The sequence below is a fragment of the Pangasianodon hypophthalmus genome, chromosome 9, assembly GCF_027358585.1.
Source record: "Pangasianodon hypophthalmus isolate fPanHyp1 chromosome 9, fPanHyp1.pri, whole genome shotgun sequence".
NCBI classification, from domain to species: domain Eukaryota; kingdom Metazoa; phylum Chordata; class Actinopteri; order Siluriformes; family Pangasiidae; genus Pangasianodon; species Pangasianodon hypophthalmus.
In genome coordinates this window covers 22,198,647-22,216,336 of record NC_069718.1, presented here as the reverse complement: position 1 = coordinate 22,216,336, position 17,690 = coordinate 22,198,647, and the positions used below count along the sequence as shown (strand labels likewise).

Genomic DNA, 17,690 nt, shown 5'->3' with positions numbered 1-17,690 from the left:
TACACTGACTCAAGAAGTTACTGTTAAATCTCATTAGCAACTCAAGTAACAGGAATGATTTCTGTAAGAGTCAGGTCATACAATCTTACATTCTTATTCTTGGTAGCTTTATATTGCACCAGCTCCTGAATGAATATCTAAAGGAATAAATTTATATTCTTTATAGTATATTAATTACTAAATCATTAGATACCCCTCTGTCTCACCGTACATATATATATTGTAATTAAAAAAAAATTACCCTCGATTTATTTAACCTGGGTAGTCAGACAAAGAATATAAATCTCTTCTTACAAGTGAGCCCTGACCAACAAGGCAGCACAAGAGTTCAGGACATAACAGCAATTATGACAATTAAAAACAGGAGCAATCATCCTGAAATCATTTTTTCTATTGCTCCTTTGTCATATTGTTTATATTTACACTGTACATATTCAGCACTGGATTTGTATACATTCATCTCACTGTATGTATACTGTATAACCTTACCATTCTACACTATATGGCAAAAAGGTTTGTGGACACTTGACCATCACAGCCATATGTATATCCAAATGTAGTCCCCCTTTGGTGTTATAATAACCTCCACTCTTCCGGGAAGGCTTTTCACTAGATTTTGGAGTGTGGCTGTGGGGATTTGTGATCATTCATTCATCTACAAGAGCATTAATGAGGTCAGGCCCTGATGTTGAGTGAGGAGATCTGGTGCACAGTCTGCATTCTAGTCTATCCCAAAGGTGTTTTGTGGGGTTGAGGTCAGGTCTCTGTGCAGGACACTCGAGTTCTTCCACTCCAACCTTAACACACCATGTCTTCACGGAGCTCGCTTTGTGCACAGGAGCAGTGTTATGCTGGAACAGATTTGAGCCTTTCAGTGAAGGAAATTGTGAAGCTACAGCATACAAAGACATTTGATACAATTGTGTGCGTCCGACTTTGTGGCAACAGTTTAGGAAACGCTCACATATGAGTGTGATGGTCAGGTGTCCACCAATTTTTGGCCATATAGTATATTTATTTGCTTACTCTCCACTTTACTACTATTGCACTACCTGGTTAGATACTGGGAGATATTGAATATCTCTCTCTCTCTATGTCTCTCTCCCTCTCTAGCACTCTGTCTCAGTGTTGTCATGCAGTGGTGGCCCTGCTCTATCCCTTCACATGGCAGCACACATACATCCCCGTGTTGCCCCCCGCTATGATGGACATTGTTTGCACTCCAACACCTTTCATTGTGGGCCTGCTGTCCAGTTCTCTGCCTCGACTCAAGGAGCTCCCCCTAGAGGAGGTAAGACCACCTCTCCATCTATAAAGGCTTGAATTGGGGATTATCATTACTATATAATAACAGTTCACTGTAACTTGTATGGTGGATGCGCCATATAATCTAAGGCTAATAATAAACAGGTTAAAAACAGGTTATTTAACAAAGAAAAATGTCTCATTGTTGATAAGGTGAAGTTTACTGTAATGAGATGCTTATTTAACATTTATGGAAGGGGTCTCAGGTGTCAGTGCTTTGTAACAGCCATGGGAAAGGCTTCAGGACAGAGGAGTTTGTGCTTCAAGAGAGAGAAAAGAGAGAGAGCGACTGGTGAGGGAATGACTGTTTATAGCTGCTATAACATAAGTGATAACAGGAACTACCTTGTCTCATGGACATTCCACGACATTAAATTCCATCACTATAAACTGTTAAAAAAGTATGATGTGTCATTCTTTAGTAAATTTTCATCTTTGTCAAATTGCTTTGGTGTGAGAGAAATAAAACATGATGGAGCATGCTGGTATAGGAAGATAATCAACAGCAGAGTGTTGTAATGCATTTGTATCATGATAGAAGGAAGGAAATAACAGCCAAAATGAGGCACGAAAACCTCTAATAATAGTGTGTGTGGAGAGTAATGGCACTGGCAAGGAGGTCAAAGAGCAATCCGTTTCTAATATTTTCCATGAGCACTTCCTGTTCAGGTGGACTCTATCTGCTGGCCCTGAACTCTGACCTTCTTCCTCAGTTAAACAATAGCTGTGCGGAGATAAAACTGAAACTGGCACACTCACAGGAAATGACATTATTCTCTCCTCTGTTCTCCCACAGGTCCTGGTGGTGGACCTTGGCAATAGCCGTTTCCTACGACAGGTAAAACTTTATACCTTCCTGTGTAAGCCCTGTTTTAGTGTTTCACTAAAAACGTGTGAAGAAGTAACAAGCTGTAGTTGAACTGCATGAATAAAGAACTGAACAGACAGTGTTAAACATTCTTAAATATTTAATAATGTTGAGAAGTCTTACATTTTACATGAAAAAAAAAAACGTAGTGAGAGTGCTGACTATTTTCAAAATATTTTTTTTTTTTTAGATGGATGATGAAGACTCCATTCTGCCTCACAAACTGCAGACTGCTCTTGAGTATGTTCTGGAGAAGAGGAAAGAGTTGGCCTCTGACAGAGGAGAACTTCCCACTGGTACTTTATCTGTTTCAGGAAGCTCTCTATATGAACACAAGCCTGCTGTGGGAAATAACATTCATTTTATGACTAACTTCTAATTGTGTGCTTGTAATAATTCTAATACTCGAGCTGATTCTTTGCCCTCCGTCGTTACTGAGTGATCCATAATATTAACTGAATTGTGTACACTCCTGGGCAAAAAAAAGGGCCAAGCCCAAAATGGCAAATATTAAGCTTTCAATGGTCTTAACAGCAAATCATTGGTCAGGAAATGAGCAAGGATTAAACAAATGGATAAAGGAAGTTAGTTAGTTAACCAAATAATGACTAATCTTTTAAGAAAAAACATCCCAGAAGATATTTTTGTAAAATTTTGTACACCCAGACATGATATGGTTTGAATTTTACAACAAACATTTGAATCATTATCATGATTTTACCTTTGCGTACTAGAAGACTACATAAGTGAATTTCCCTGTTTCTAGCTTTTCCCCAAACAGTTCACTGCAGCAGAAGTAAACAAGCAAACGGTGGCACAGGAGCTCTCAGGAGTAAATTTGTTTCATTCTTGCTAATAAGATCGTTAAAAGCTTAATATTTTGCCCTTTTGGGCTTGGCCCATTTTTTTCCCCATGAGTGTACTTCATGATGAATAACTGAATAATAGACTGGGGCTTTGAAGGGTTGATATTTCAGCTTCACTGTGGATTTGATACATGAACCTTATGTTGCTGAAAGAATCATAAGAATCTCACATATTCCTCTTATTTGTATATTTTCCTCAGAACACTGCTCTCTGAGTGCTGTGGTGTCCGAGGCTTTTGTCCGCTTCTTTGTAGAAATAGTCGGACACTACTCACTCTTCATGGGCGGCAACGAACGTGATGAGGAGTCCTCAGCCTCTTCCTCCTCCCCCACGCCATTGTCCTTCCAACGCGAGGCCTTCCGGAAGGCTATGTCCTCGAAGAGTCTGCGCCGCTTCCTGGAGGTCTTCATGGAGACGCAGATGTTCGCAGCCTTTATTCAGGAGAGGGAGATGCGCAGGCAGGGACTGAGAGGTACTGTAGATGCTCATCAAGCTCTTTACTGCCTTCCCTTCATGTTAAAAACATGCATAATTAAACGGATACGTTCTCATTGTACAGGCTTGTTTGAGGTTAGGGCTCAAGATTACCTGGACTCACTGCCTGGAGCTGAGAATCGAGGAGTAAACAAGTTTCTCAAAGGTCTAGGTAAGCTTTCTTGTGCTGCTTGAAAAAAAAAATCCATTTTTTTTTTCTCCAAATGGATACTCATAAACCTCTTACTGAATGAATCGCTGTCTTTGCAGGACACAAAATGAAATTCCTTTCCAAAAAGTAGAGAGTGTCTTCATGTTTGGTGGACAGATTTAAGCACCAGTTCAGCTCCACTGCAAAGACATGAACCTGAGATCTCATGACAGCACTGAGACTGGGGGGAAACGCCATGAGCTCAGCAATAACACAAAACTCAGACATCAATTCTTCTCTGAAATCTTCATTAAATGCTTATCTCCCATTTTTCTCACATCAAACAAGTACCAAGGTCATGTTTCACCATAAACTGGTGTGTTTTCTAAGCGCATGTGTGTATGTATGTGCGTGTGTGTGTGTGTGTGTGTGTGAGTGTTTGAATAACTGCTCACTTTCTATAAAATATGCTACAAGGTTAGAGGAGAATGTAGGCATGGACCAAAGTTTAATTTCCTGTACAGTCCTTTTTTTTTTTTTAAATTTCACATAAAAATTGTTTGATTTTTGGATTGCTGATATTTTTTCTAAGAAATAGAGTACAACTTCTGTAACGGGGGCAATAATTTAATTTATATTCTTTCTAGAAAAAGACACTTATAATTTCTTACGCAAAACTTTGTCGCCTTTTAAATACAAAAATAAACAGAAATGTTGCTAGTTTGTTATAGACTATTTATCGCAGTATATTCCAGACTTTGGATTTGTGAGTAAAATACCACTGTGACTGGTCGTTTATGTTGGGAATTGAAAAAGGTTGGCAGGAGATGAGTGGAATCTGGAAGCTGACAGATTCATGGAGGCAAGTAACCTGTTCTGGGATACAAATCTGCATACAAATCTCGGACTGTATCGAACAATGGACTTCATTTAGATATGTTTTCTTTGTCTTTTGCTGTTCATTTTAAAAACACCACTAAATGTGTCTGAAACCTGATTAACAAAAGAGCTGCTGGTCTCTGTTTCAAAATGTCTCATAGCTGTGATTTGACTTGTATCAAAGTAATTCCAGGTTACATTTGCTTTTCATACACCAGTAATAAGGATCCAGCCTTCCGTCTACACCACTGGGGGTCACTACAGAGAGGACTTCACTTTGTCTTGTGTGTATTTTTATTTATTATTTTTTTTCTTGCTAATGTTAGTAATGTTTTTTTTTCATTTTGTTTAAACCAAAAATCACTGAACTTTCTTATTAGCATTTTTCAAATTAAAGACATGCAAACTTCCAGTATCAAAAAAAACAAAACAAAAAAAAAACAGGCATACCGACTGCTCTTTTGTTTTGTGTATATAATTATTTGATAGATTTCAGTAATTTGGTGGTCTTAGCATTGCCTTCATATGTGGGATCACAGTAGTGTGATTATGAACAGCAATTATAATGAGGCAAATAGAGAGCTGATTCAGTGAAACACGTATCCTCACCTTCTTTACTCCCTCACTCGTATCACACACTTCTCCTCTGAGAACACCTACTGAATTCTTATTGAAGATGACCTCCAGAAGAAAACCAAACAGATACACATGGCACAAATCCATACAAGCACGATGTCAGTACATAAAATGAGTACTTTGTCTTTTGTGGTTTATATTTCACAGGGTCAGTTTCATAGCTGTTGCTTATTTCATCACAAAGATCAGGTTGTTTAAAGCAATTATTTAAAATTATATGAAATAAAGTGATTTTTAACAGAACATCAAGAACCAGCAGTTGTGGGATGTCATAGCATTTGTCAATTCAGTTATTTTTTTTTGCAGATCTAAATTCTGTAAATAAGAAGGTCAAAAGTGAACTGTCTGTAGCACTAATGTGAAAAACAGTCATTGTTTTACATTAATGATGAAAATCAATATTTCAGCAAATATTACCAAAGGAAAGCACTAGAGACACATCCACACTCTATGACTTACAAAGTCTGGAAAAAGGAATTTGAATTATTCATATATAATTGTATGATATACAGTATGTGGGATGACAGGTCAGATTAAATTTATGTATTGGGAAAATAAATTGGTAATTCTAATTTGTAAATATGGAGATTTTAAAGTTCAACTCTTCATTTATAAATAAATATAAATGTTTATTTTTTTAATTATTTAAGTCTTTTAAAAAATACAGAAGTTGAAATGAGAGATCTAGATTGTAATCAATCTAATTTTAATTACAGGATTCTTCTAGACTACAGCAGGTTGTGCTGTGATTATTGTCATACAACTGAATTACATTCTTGTGACATAATTGTCCACTCTTTCAATAAACTTAATTAAACACTGGAAATTAATTATTTAAAAAAATATTTTAAGTTCAGTGAGTTACATATTTGTTTCTTAAAAATATTATCTACACTATATGGCCAAACTTTTGTGGACACCTGACCATCACACCCATATGAGGATTTTCTTGAAGCTGTTGCCACAAAGATGGAAGCACAGAATTGTATAGAATGTCTTTGTATGCTGTAGAATTACAATTTCCCTTCACTGGAACTAAGAGGCCCAAACCTGGTCCAGCATGACAGTGCTCCTGTAGACAAAGTGAGCTTCATGAAGACATGATTTGCCAAGATTGGAGTAGAAGAACTCGAGTGTCCTGCACAGAGCCCTGACCTCAACCCCACTCAACACCTTTGGGATGAACTGGAACACTGACTGCACCCCAGACCTCCTCACTCTTCATCAGCACTTGACCTCACTAATGCTCTTGTGGCTGAATGAACACAAATCCCCACAGCCACGCTCCAGAATCTAGTGGAAAGCCTTTACAGAAGAGTGGAGATTATTAAAAAGCACATATGGGTGTGATGGTCAGGTGTCCACAAAATTTAGGCCATTTTTGTTGACCCTATAATCATTAAGGCTAAAAAAATAAAATCATTAAGTTAAAAAAAATAAAATAATATAAAAAATCATAGTACAAAGATCCTCCTGAAATGGTAGCATGAGATATATACAGTTAAATACAGGTAAAAAAAATTTTTTATTTAATTATTTACTGGCAAAACATATTTTAGCAATTTATCAATCCAGCTATCTTAACACTATTATAAGAAGAATGTGAAGTAGTAGTCACACTTCATATTTAAATAGATTTAAATAAACCGCCTTAAATTAAAAGTTAATTTAAGTAAAAAATTCAGAAAATTCACATTTGATTTCATCTAAAATATTTATAATTCAAAGCCAGATGTTGTGTATCTATTATACTTTCATGCATCTGTGTCATAAGAGAAAATACATATTCTACTGTGGTTAAAAAGTTTGGTGAAGAAGAACATTTATGATTTATGATCTATCTAAAATTATCAATTACTTATTTGTTCATCTATTATTAAAGTTCTTAAAAAATAAGAAATACTTGAAAAATAACAATGAGGCAAATATCCTAGATAGGTATATAGCACAAGAAATGCTAAATATGATCAAATATTTTACCTTTTGATCAACATATAGCATGTTGTCTTTTGTGCTACTTTCCTTTCTTTGCCTAAAACACATTCTAATATTATATTAGACATACCATAGTATGAATCATGTCTAGAAAAAAGAAAGGATGAACACAAATATGTCTCCCATTAGTCAAAAAAATTGAAGTATTTAATGGATAATAATTGTATAAAACTATGAATTTAGTATCATCACAATAAAATCTTACATTTTATGAAATTCCAGGATAAAAAAAAAACAAATTGTATATAAACTTTGTGCACCTGACCAAAGGTTCCTAACAGTCTCCTGGAGGTCACCTACAATTGATGTGCTGTCAGTGCAGAGGCACTAAAAGAACAAGACTGGGAAACTGAATGTGCAAAAAGGAGACACCTTTACCTCTGAAACACTTGCACACCAGCTCCAACTCTTCCTTAGGATTTTACTGTCTTTATTAGTGTGTTTTAACCTCTGCCTGTTTTTACCATGAACTTATTTTGTAACAAAATTCTCTGCACTTACATCCACCGAACCCTTGGGTTACAAATGATCTTGTCAGTTTCATGGAAGAAGCAGAGGTCACAGAGCTGTGAGAAGTTATCACAACCACAGCTCACTCAATCAACGCTACAGACAAGACAAGGGTATAATTCAGTGGATCAACCTGCGAACACTCGCCATTTCATCTACCACACTTCCTTAACAGGGTTAGGGTTAGGATGTTTTACTTTATGAAGAATGTAAGTGGAAGGGTTTTTTTTATGTAATGCCCCATTCACTTTGCCTAATAAACATGGGCAGTTTTAAGGTATTAAGGCAGTTTTAAGGCACTTCACACAGAAATGTTTAAAGCTGTCTTTAATAGGTCAAGTAAGTCATTTCTATTTACATTATCACACTGCGGAGTGGTGAGAAGGAAGTTGTTTTAATCACCACAGCTTGGATGGACCTCAGTGAAGAGATCCAGGCATCTCTGTCTTCCAGGGAAGACACTACTACACACAGCAGCTTGGCTTGTCCCTATGAGAGCTACCTTTGTCTCTCCAGGGGCACACTGTTGATGATCGTCTCTTGGACATGGGGAAAATCACCCACCTACCTCCACCAGTCAAGAACTCAGTAGTGGCATGTGATCAGGAAATTGCATTCTTTTTACAAAATTACATTCTTTGTGCTTAACTCCTTCCACCTTGTCATGCTGGCCCTACCACAAGCCATGTTTCTTGGACATTCCTGGTTGTCCAGACCAAAGACCCAAAATCTCTCCTATATAGTTGCCTCCATGTCTATTGAGAGCCCCAGTGAGTCAAACCAATAAAGTCAGCTCTCATGAAGTATTCTGCAAAACAGAAGCCATGTAGTTATCCCTTCATTAATCCTAGGACTATTATATAGACCACCTGACATAAAGGCTCCCTCCTAGATCCGGAGATTAATCTTTATCCCTCACAGAGACCCAAGTTATAGAAGATTGTATACAATATATGAAGCCCTAGAACAAGGATATGTATAGCTAGCCATGTCCTCTGCTTCCAGCAGCTTCTTCTACAAAAGTCTGACAGATGTTTGCTGCATGGTATTGAATATCATACCTTAAACAGGAAAACTATTAAGAAACGTTATCCTCTCCCACTGGTATCCTCAGCAATAGAACCACAACAGAGTGGTAAATATTGCAACACGGTGTGCCTGCGTATAATCTAGTGACGATTTGAGAGGGGGATGAATGGGAAACCTCATCCACCACCTTGGAGCACTACAAATATTTTGTGGTCCCTGGGGGAACTACGTATATTTGGTGACCCACAGACTTGTTCCAACTGTCTATTGATTATGGCAGATCTACCTTTATCTGATGCTTACACATCTATTATATTAATAATTTATAGATTCCCAAAAGTGTGGCAAATTATGTCCCTTTGCTTTTCCATCACAAAGCTTTGCAAGCATATGTTTTTCATATTTTTTGGAGTTCCCAAAGATAGATAAGACTTCAGTGTGAAACTTGAGGATGCTGGCCCTACCTCAGTAAAATGTTTCAATATGCTAGAGTTAGCTAATACTTTGATAAAATGAGTATGAACTCCATCTAATTTGCTAACATTAACTGGCTATATTGAACTAAGTTGTCCTGTTTTCTTTGCTAATGTCAGGATAAACTAGCATTGAATCAATTTGCTAACATAATTGTCTAGGCAGCAGGTCAAATTCCAGCTAACGGTAAATATTAGTTATTTAGGAGATATATTTTATTTCTGATTAATTCATTATTAAACTATGTAGTGTTAGTCATGTCATGACCAGCAAACATTGAGAGATTGAATGATGTTTTCAGGCAAAATGGTGTAATTAGAAAAGTAATAAAAGTTACTTTTCACATGAAAACATAACATTAATGTAATTTCAATGGTGGCACAATGGTTAAGGCAAAGAAAAGAATTTCACTATTATATACAGTACTGTGCAAAAGTCTTAGGCACATGAAAAGAAATGCTGTAGAGCAAAGATGCCTTCAAAAATAATGAAACTAAATGTTTCTACATTAAAAAAAATACTGTAAAGAGCAGTAAACAGTAATAAATGAAACAAAGTCAATATTTGGTGTTACGATCCTTCGCTTTAAAAAAAAAAATAGTACTCTCAGGTACAATAAGTGCAGTTTTATAAGGAAATTAGCTGTAAATTTTACAGATCATCTTGCAGAAGCAGCCACAGTTCTTCTGGAGACTTTGACTGTCACACTCGCTTCTTATTTTTTGCAGCAAAACCCAGCAGCCTTCATTATGTTTTTTGCCGACATACAACCATTTTTCTGTAACATTGAATTTTGTGCTGGAAAACTAATGTTTGGAATTCTAAAATGCTTTTGTACTGAATCAATAATGTAGAAGTTATAAAATAAAAATCTATAACAAAGTTTGTACTAAAAAAAAAAAATAGGGTGCCTAAGACTTTTGCACAGTACCATATGTGTGACAAATAAAGGCTTCCTAATTTCATCAGATAAATGCATTTACTTTTGGGCTTTTATTACCTGAGTACATTTTAAAAGTAGCAACTTTTTCACTTTCACTTACTGTACATTAGTACTTTTTTTTGCCGGATCCTTCCACTTTTATATGTGTAAGATTTTGATACATTGTCTATACTTTCATTTAAGCATAATGTCTCAGTACTTTTTTTTTTTTTTTTTTTCAATCCTGACTATATAAAATTTTTACAGTTGTGTGCTGGGTTTCCTGTGGAACTAGGTCAACAGGGCAATATCTTTGCAATGGATGACTGGTTAAAAAAAAGTAAGTACGAGTGAATACTCACGTGCGTCTAGAAGAGGCTGTCCAGTACCAGAAGTAGCAAGCTTCTTACTGCTCAAGGGATGCACCTGAATATCAACCATAGATGGCGTCTAGATATCCACCTGTGCTGTGAGTCTATTTCTCAAAAGAAATTACTGAGGTGATATGCACACTTACAAGTGTAAATACACAAATTTATGTGTGTATTCCACTCTATTAGGACTCACAGGCTTAACAAGGTAGAAATATGGGGCAAAATTTGCTATGTATGTAACAAATGTGTCAATGTGGTAGTACATTCATTGATCTTGAACATGGTTTCATATAACATATTTGAAAACTTATGAGATTTAATGTGTAATTTTGCCTAACAATGTAGAATAATTCAAAACAGCCAATCAAACACGATATCAGTTCATGAAAGGGATGTGACATGAGGCTGTGTCAGTTTCTCAAAGCAAAGTACAACAAATTAACAGTGTAGAAAGTAATGAGAGGGAAAAATGAAAAACTGAAGATTAATTAATCTTCAGTAACCATTATCCTGCTCAGGGTTGCAGTGGATCCAGAGCCTATCCTGGGAAAACTGGGAACAAGGCTGAGTGGGACGTTAGTCCATTTCAGGGCACTATGCATACACACATTCTTTTGATCATATACATGTTCACACCTCTGCTATTGTTCCATAACCAGTCCACCTACATGTCCATTTTTTGGAGGTGGGTGGAAACCCACAAGGACATGGAAATGCAGTACAGACAGTAACCTGAGCTCAGGATCAAACCAGGGACCTGGGATCTGTAAAGCGGTAACACTACCAACTGCACTATCATTCCACCCCCATGAAATACAGCTGAATAAAATGAAATATTCACAAATTATTCATTTATTTATGAGGTCCTTTGTACGCGAGTGGGACTTATTTATTTTTTAAAATATTGTTCTTATGCAGTATTACAGAGTTTTTTTTTTTTTACATAAGTGGCCCCTGGGGACATAGAGAGAGCATTTGTAAAAATAATAATTTTTATATTAATAGACCTGATATAGTACAGTAATAATAGTGAATGTAGTAAAAACTAAGTTAAACCTATCAGAGAAACGTTCTGTGAAACTAAAGTGCTCCTGAGGCTGTATGAATTGGAATTCAAAAACTATTTCACCTTCTGGTTTCACCTCCAAAAGCATTTTTGTCAGAAACATCCTGTTTCTCTAGAAACTTTGTGTACTAAGCTATATATACACACACACACACACACACACACACACACACACACACACACACAGGGTATCCAAAATTCAGGAACCAAACTGAGTAAAACTGGGCACTTTATTAGGAACACTATACTAATCCTGGGTAGGGCCTTTCTTTGCTCTCAAAACAGCCTCAGTGATTGATGACTGGCGATCGATTGGTATTAATGGACCCAAAGTATGCCAAGAAAACATTCCCCACACCATTACACCACCCCCTCCAGCCTGGACTGTTGACACAAGGCAGGTTGGGTCGCTACCATCTGTGCGCCTTGGCAGATATTGAGATTCATCAGACTAGACTACATTGTTCCAGTCTTCATCTGTCCAGTTTTGGGGAGCCTGTGCCCACTACAGCCTCAGCTTTCTGTTCTTAGCTGACAGAAGTGGAACACGACGTGGTCTTCTGCTGTTGTAGCCCATCCACCTCAAGGTTTAATGTGTTCATTCTGAGACACTTTTCTGCTCACCACAATTGTACAGAGTGATTATCTAGCATTACTGTAACCTTTCTGTCAGCTCGATCCAGTCTGGCCATTGATATATATATATATATATATATATATATATATGTGTGTGTGTGTGTGTGTGTCCACACAAACACACGGGGTGTCCGAAAAGTTTGTATTTATTTACAACATATGCTTTACATGTTCACCCTTAACTTCTACACATTTGATCATGCTGTATCATGTTTTTGCAAATTTTGCTCAACATATTCAAGTCGATATATTTGCTCATTTTGGGCACCCTAAATTTTAAATACAAATTTTGTCTTCCGTCCATCCATTCTCTGTATCTCTTATCCTACAAAGGGTTGCGGGGGAGCCTGGAGCCTATCCCAGGGGACACACTGGATGGGGTGTGAACCCATCACATGGCACAATCGCACTCACACACCCATTCACACACTATGGACAATCACATGGCTTTGGACTGGGGGAGGAAACCGGAGTACATGGAGGAAACCCCTGAAGCAAACTCAGCCCACACAGGGCAGAGGGGCAATTCAGACCCCCCCAACCCCAGAGGTGCGAGGCAACAGTGCTAACCACTAAGCCCCCGTGTCCCTGAAGTGTGTCTTAACTAATTCATTTGACGACTTCTGTGTTACTGAGTCAGTACATTTTAGATTTCCAAACATTACTTGATGGAAGTAATAAATTATGTAAAAGACCACTTTTCAAACAAACCAACCAAACAAACAAACAAAAATGAAGGTCAGGTTTTACCTGAAAAAAAAAAAAAAAACAGAAAGAAGTGTGACAGTTAAAGTCTTCAGAAGAACTGCAGCAGATTTTTAGAAAGAAAGACGCTTAGAAAAACTTACCAGCCAATTTCCTTATAAGACTACACGCAGTGAACCTCAGACTACTTTTTAAAAAGTAAAGGGCTATCACGCCAAACACTTACTCTGTTTATTTTATTACTGTTTACTACTTGTTATAGTAGTTTCATTTTTTTAAAATGCAAAAACGTTTAATTTCTTTATTTTGAGGCTTTACAGCATGCAAGACCTTTGCATATACATGTACTGTATATACACTCCTGGGCAAAAGAAAAAAAAGGGCCAAGCTCAAAATGGCAAAATATTAAGCTTTTATGGTCTTAACAATCAGGAAATGAGCAAGAATGAAACAAATAGATAAAGGAAGTTATTATGGGGAGCTTTTCCCTTTGATTTCTTTATATGTTTAAACCTTGTGGCTCTTGATGGGCTGCATCAGGTGTGGCAGATAACCAAATAATGACTAATCCTCTAAAAAAAAAAAATCCCAGAAGATATTTTTGGAAGATTTTGTACACCCAGACATGTGTTAGTTTGAATTTTACATCCAAAATTTGAGTCATTATCCTGATTTTTACCTTTATATACAAGAAGACTACATAAGTCAATAGCAAAAGTAAACAGGAGTGCATTTGTTTCATTCTTGCTCATTTTCTGGCCAATGATTTGTTGTTAAGACCATTAAAAGCTTCATATTTGCCATTTTTTGGGCTTGGATTTGCATTTTTTTTGTTTTGCCCAGGAGTGTACACTATAAACTTAATAACATAAGACAACAGGTAATATGAGGAGGAATTGTTCAGGGACAGAGAAGCCCAAATGTGTACAGAGAGAATGATCCAAATCTATATACATTTCCATTCTCCAGGTCACTTGGTTTCATATCCTGATAAGAGCTGTGGCTCTGATTGTATTCCAGTCGACAGCAGGACTGTTCCTTTTCCTTTTCAGAGCCGGACCCTCCCCTCATTACGCACCCCCTCCTCCTCTTTCCTCTCTTTCTCTCTCCCTCATTCCCTGAGCCCATTCCTCACATTCCTGCTCCAAGCTGCTCCGTCAGAGCTGGAGAAATACTGCGCTAATTCGGTACACATTCTGCCCTTAAATGACACACCACGACTGCCTGGCTGCCTGAGCTCTTCTCTCGTAAGAGGTAAGCATGTTATTTTGATATTCTGAAACGCATGTTGTTTTGTTTTTTTCCTCCTGAAGTTGTTATCTGAAGCCAAACTCGAGCACGACTTGTTTCCAGACGTGTTCCTGAGCCCTGAGCAGCACTGACAGCACAGCAGGGATGATGATTTGCAATTATAGTCACATTTCTGACGTTTCCGAAATAGTTTTGTTCTATATTCCTCTTTATTCTTTTTTTATTTCTTTTCTTTTCAGTCCAACTCAGACTTCTTCCTGCGTGTAGCCTGGAACTTTAACAGAAACTAATCACACCAGCAAACCCATATGGCCCATGATTAACTTCTGTTATTACCTTATTTAATGTGTAATAGGCTATATAGACAGAACAAACTTCAGGGGTGTGTGTGTGTGTGTGTGTGCGTTCATACACAGTAACAGTGTAACAGGCCTGTATGTAAATCAGCAAACTGTAAACATGCCATTATCAAATTAATGTACATTAATAATAATAATAATAATAATAATAATAATAATAATACACAAATATTGGAATATTAAAAATGCCTTAATATACAATTATCCAGCTGCTGAATCAGAAGAGAACACACACACACTAATATACATACATATACATACATATATATATATATATATATATATGTACACACATAAAATGCAAAATCAAAATATAAATAGTTTGAAAAGAAATTTTGACCATTTCCATTTCTGTCTTTCGACCTGAGTTCATGAAGCATATAACAGCATGTAACATCTGGTGAATATTACTTCAGTAGCTACAATATTTAGAGGATATGAAAGACATTGGAGGCAGTTACAAAGCCAGAGGTTGGGCATGCAGGTTATTACAGAATATATACCACATTCAGAAAGGGAGACGCAAACTTCTGAACCATTTTGAGGTTATGTTATTCTGCTAGTATTTTACACTATTTGACAATTGTGCACTATCTGAACATTTCTGATATATAATAATGAAGGAACGTATGTGAAACCTAACAAAAGAAATGTTTTAAATGGCATTTGTGGTCTTTATTGTGTCCTGATTAGGGTATAAATGTTAAATGTGTCAGATGATGTAGCGAGTTTAAATAGTTTAGCTTGAATCCCGTGACGTGTTTGAGGATTTTATGTGTTTATTGTGTATAAGTGGTCTGGGTTTGTGTGTTTAGCGAAAGCTCACCGTGAAGCAGTGCATTCTGTTAACGGAGCGTTCGGTCACAGCCTGAGCGGCCAAAAGCTTGAGTGACACGTTACAATAATCCTGAGCAACAAAGTAATCTAATACAGAGTCAAGGATCATGCTCCATTAACAAACCTGGGCATTTGTATTTTTTTTGGGTTCCTTTTTAATTCTTGCATACTGATGGCAATAAACTATCATTCAATGTTTGGTATGTTAGTGGAGTTTTTGAAATCAGGCTTTTACACTGATAGAAGTACCTTCTAGTGCAGACATTCTAGCACAATCACTTCAGAGATACGTACAGCTCTCCTATATTTCTATACCACTATAACGTACTGCTGCTTTTTCAAATCAAGAAACGTGGAAGATTCTTAAGTGGAAATATTTGCATTAACTATAACACCCCTATTCCTTTTTGTGCATTATTTCCGGGTGTTGCATTGGTAAAAGTAGCAATGCATAGACTGGCACAGATGGTAATATTGCAAAATAAACCTCTATGGTCATTTTTAAAGGTTTGTCTAAAGAAGGTTGTCTAATGGATCACATTTTTGAAAGTAAATTTCTGAACTTTGGGCAAAGTACACCATGGTGTGCTCCGTGTCACTCCATGATCATTTTGGGGTGGTGACTTGTGAGGAAAAACACAAAATGTTTTAATCTTTATAACAATTATTAGATCATAATTTATTGCAGAAAAGTAAGAAATAAAAGGATTTTACCAAGATCTGAATCAGAATGCCAAACAGGCCTTCTTTACCTTAATCATGTTTTGTTAAACTTTCCTCTGTTTTTTTTTTTACCCACTAATATTCAGCATTTGTTACCCTCTCTATGTTTCACATGATGCTAAAGATCTACTTATAGGATTATATAATATAAGATTGTCTCACCAATTTATACAAGCAAAATCACAATGTGGGAAAAGTAAGTTGCCTGGAATTCTAAAACTATGTTGCTTATTATATGTCCCTTGGAAGGTTATGGAAGGTGAGACATATTGGCTTCAGCGGAAAAAAAAGTAACACAAGAGTGACCGTTGTTGTACAGTGCTTCATCACTTCACTCTAGAGTTTGTATAGAGTGGGTTGGTTGCATCATTGTGTCAAACTTAATCTAAATGTAACAACATGCATGTTTATGATAGTTTTGACAGAACCAACAATCCAGCCTGTCAGCACACATCTCTGTGTGTGTGTGTGTGTGTGTGTGTGTGTGTTTCTGACTTGCTGTGCATTGACAGTTCAGCAGTGCCTGGAAAGTAGACACAATGTGAAAGCCACAGAAATGAGAAATGCAAACGAAATGTCCCTATTAAATAAGGAATAAAACATGACATGGCATGCTGTTATAATAAAATTATCAGTGCTGTGGTGGTGTGATGCACTCTAATGTGAAAGGACTTACAGTTACCACCCCAAGCTGATTAATTTCCAATAACAGCATGTTTCAAAGTGTTTTATGTCTTTGATATCATATCAATTTGCAAAGAATCACTATTTTTAATTTGTTAATGAACAGCATGCTGTACAGACACGTTAGTGCCTGTTATCACTTCCATTATAACTCGGGGTGTAAACCTCAGGCTTCCACATGATACCATGCTATTTCGATTCTTAAGTAAATGTTTTGATATTTGATGATATCACATAAGAGGACCTTTCGATATTTTACAACAGCATTAAATCATAATTACATGATATGATTCAATTTAGTTGCCTTGGATCGATATGTGACCCACTTTGTTGAGAATCTGGGGTAAGCCTATTATTAATTTGTGAATGATGATGACATAGCGAAGGACTATTTTAAGTATTGGAGTTACGTTCACATCACCTTGCTAGCCTATTTACATATCAGTAACATGAATTTTTTTTAACCGCACACAAGTTGTCTATTCTTTTTCCAAAATAATCTATTTATAATCAATTATAATTGAAAATAATCGATCTATGATTGTTGCCTAGATTTATGTCAATTGTTACCTTTTAAATCAGTGCATCGATCCAAACAATCTGACTGATGGACCCCTAATTATAACAGCCGTTAATTATAAATATTATAAAAATTATAATTAACAGTCATTCCCTTACCACCCTCTCTGTTTTCACTTTCTTCGAATTAATAAGACAAAATCGCAGCTTGTCATGTTACAGAGAAACCCAGAAAGAGCAAACTCCTCTGTCCTAAAATCTCTCCTGTGGCTTAAAACTTATACACCGTTACAAAGCACTGACACCTGAGACTCCTTCCATTGAATAACAATACGCTTTTTCTAATTTGTTAATATTGGCTTCGGATTATGTGGAGCGTTCGCCATAAAAGTCTCTGTGAACGAATTGTTACTATAGAAACAATAA

The 17,690-nt window shown here is 36.6% G+C and overlaps 2 protein-coding genes across 6 annotated transcripts in view; both read left to right on the top strand.

Annotated features, from left to right (window-relative positions):
- The window catches only part of si:dkey-82f1.1 (DENN domain-containing protein 2A), a 33,807-nt gene extending 27,216 nt beyond the window's left edge, over positions 1 to 6,591 (top strand). Inside the window, exons 15-20 of one of the 2 annotated variants that reach the window (XM_026919729.3) lie at positions 1,114 to 1,291; positions 2,102 to 2,143; positions 2,364 to 2,469; positions 3,240 to 3,512; positions 3,600 to 3,686; positions 3,785 to 6,591. In XM_026919729.3, coding sequence (XP_026775530.1) covers positions 1,114 to 1,291; positions 2,102 to 2,143; positions 2,364 to 2,469; positions 3,240 to 3,512; positions 3,600 to 3,686; positions 3,785 to 3,816 — 718 coding nt within the window. In that variant the 3' untranslated portion in view covers positions 3,817 to 6,591. The remainder of the gene's footprint in view (positions 1 to 1,113; positions 1,292 to 2,101; positions 2,144 to 2,363; positions 2,470 to 3,239; positions 3,513 to 3,599; positions 3,687 to 3,784) is intronic. The other variant, XM_026919728.3, reaches the window with a different exon arrangement.
- Positions 6,592 to 13,989: 7,398 nt separating this feature from the next.
- The window catches only part of LOC113530145 (transcriptional enhancer factor TEF-3), a 33,683-nt gene continuing 29,982 nt past the window's right edge, over positions 13,990 to 17,690 (top strand). For all 4 annotated transcript variants that reach the window (XM_034307614.2, XM_053236653.1, XM_026919933.3 and 1 more), the window contains exon 1: positions 13,990 to 14,145. The gene's annotated coding sequence lies outside the window, so the exon portion shown is untranslated. The remainder of the gene's footprint in view (positions 14,146 to 17,690) is intronic.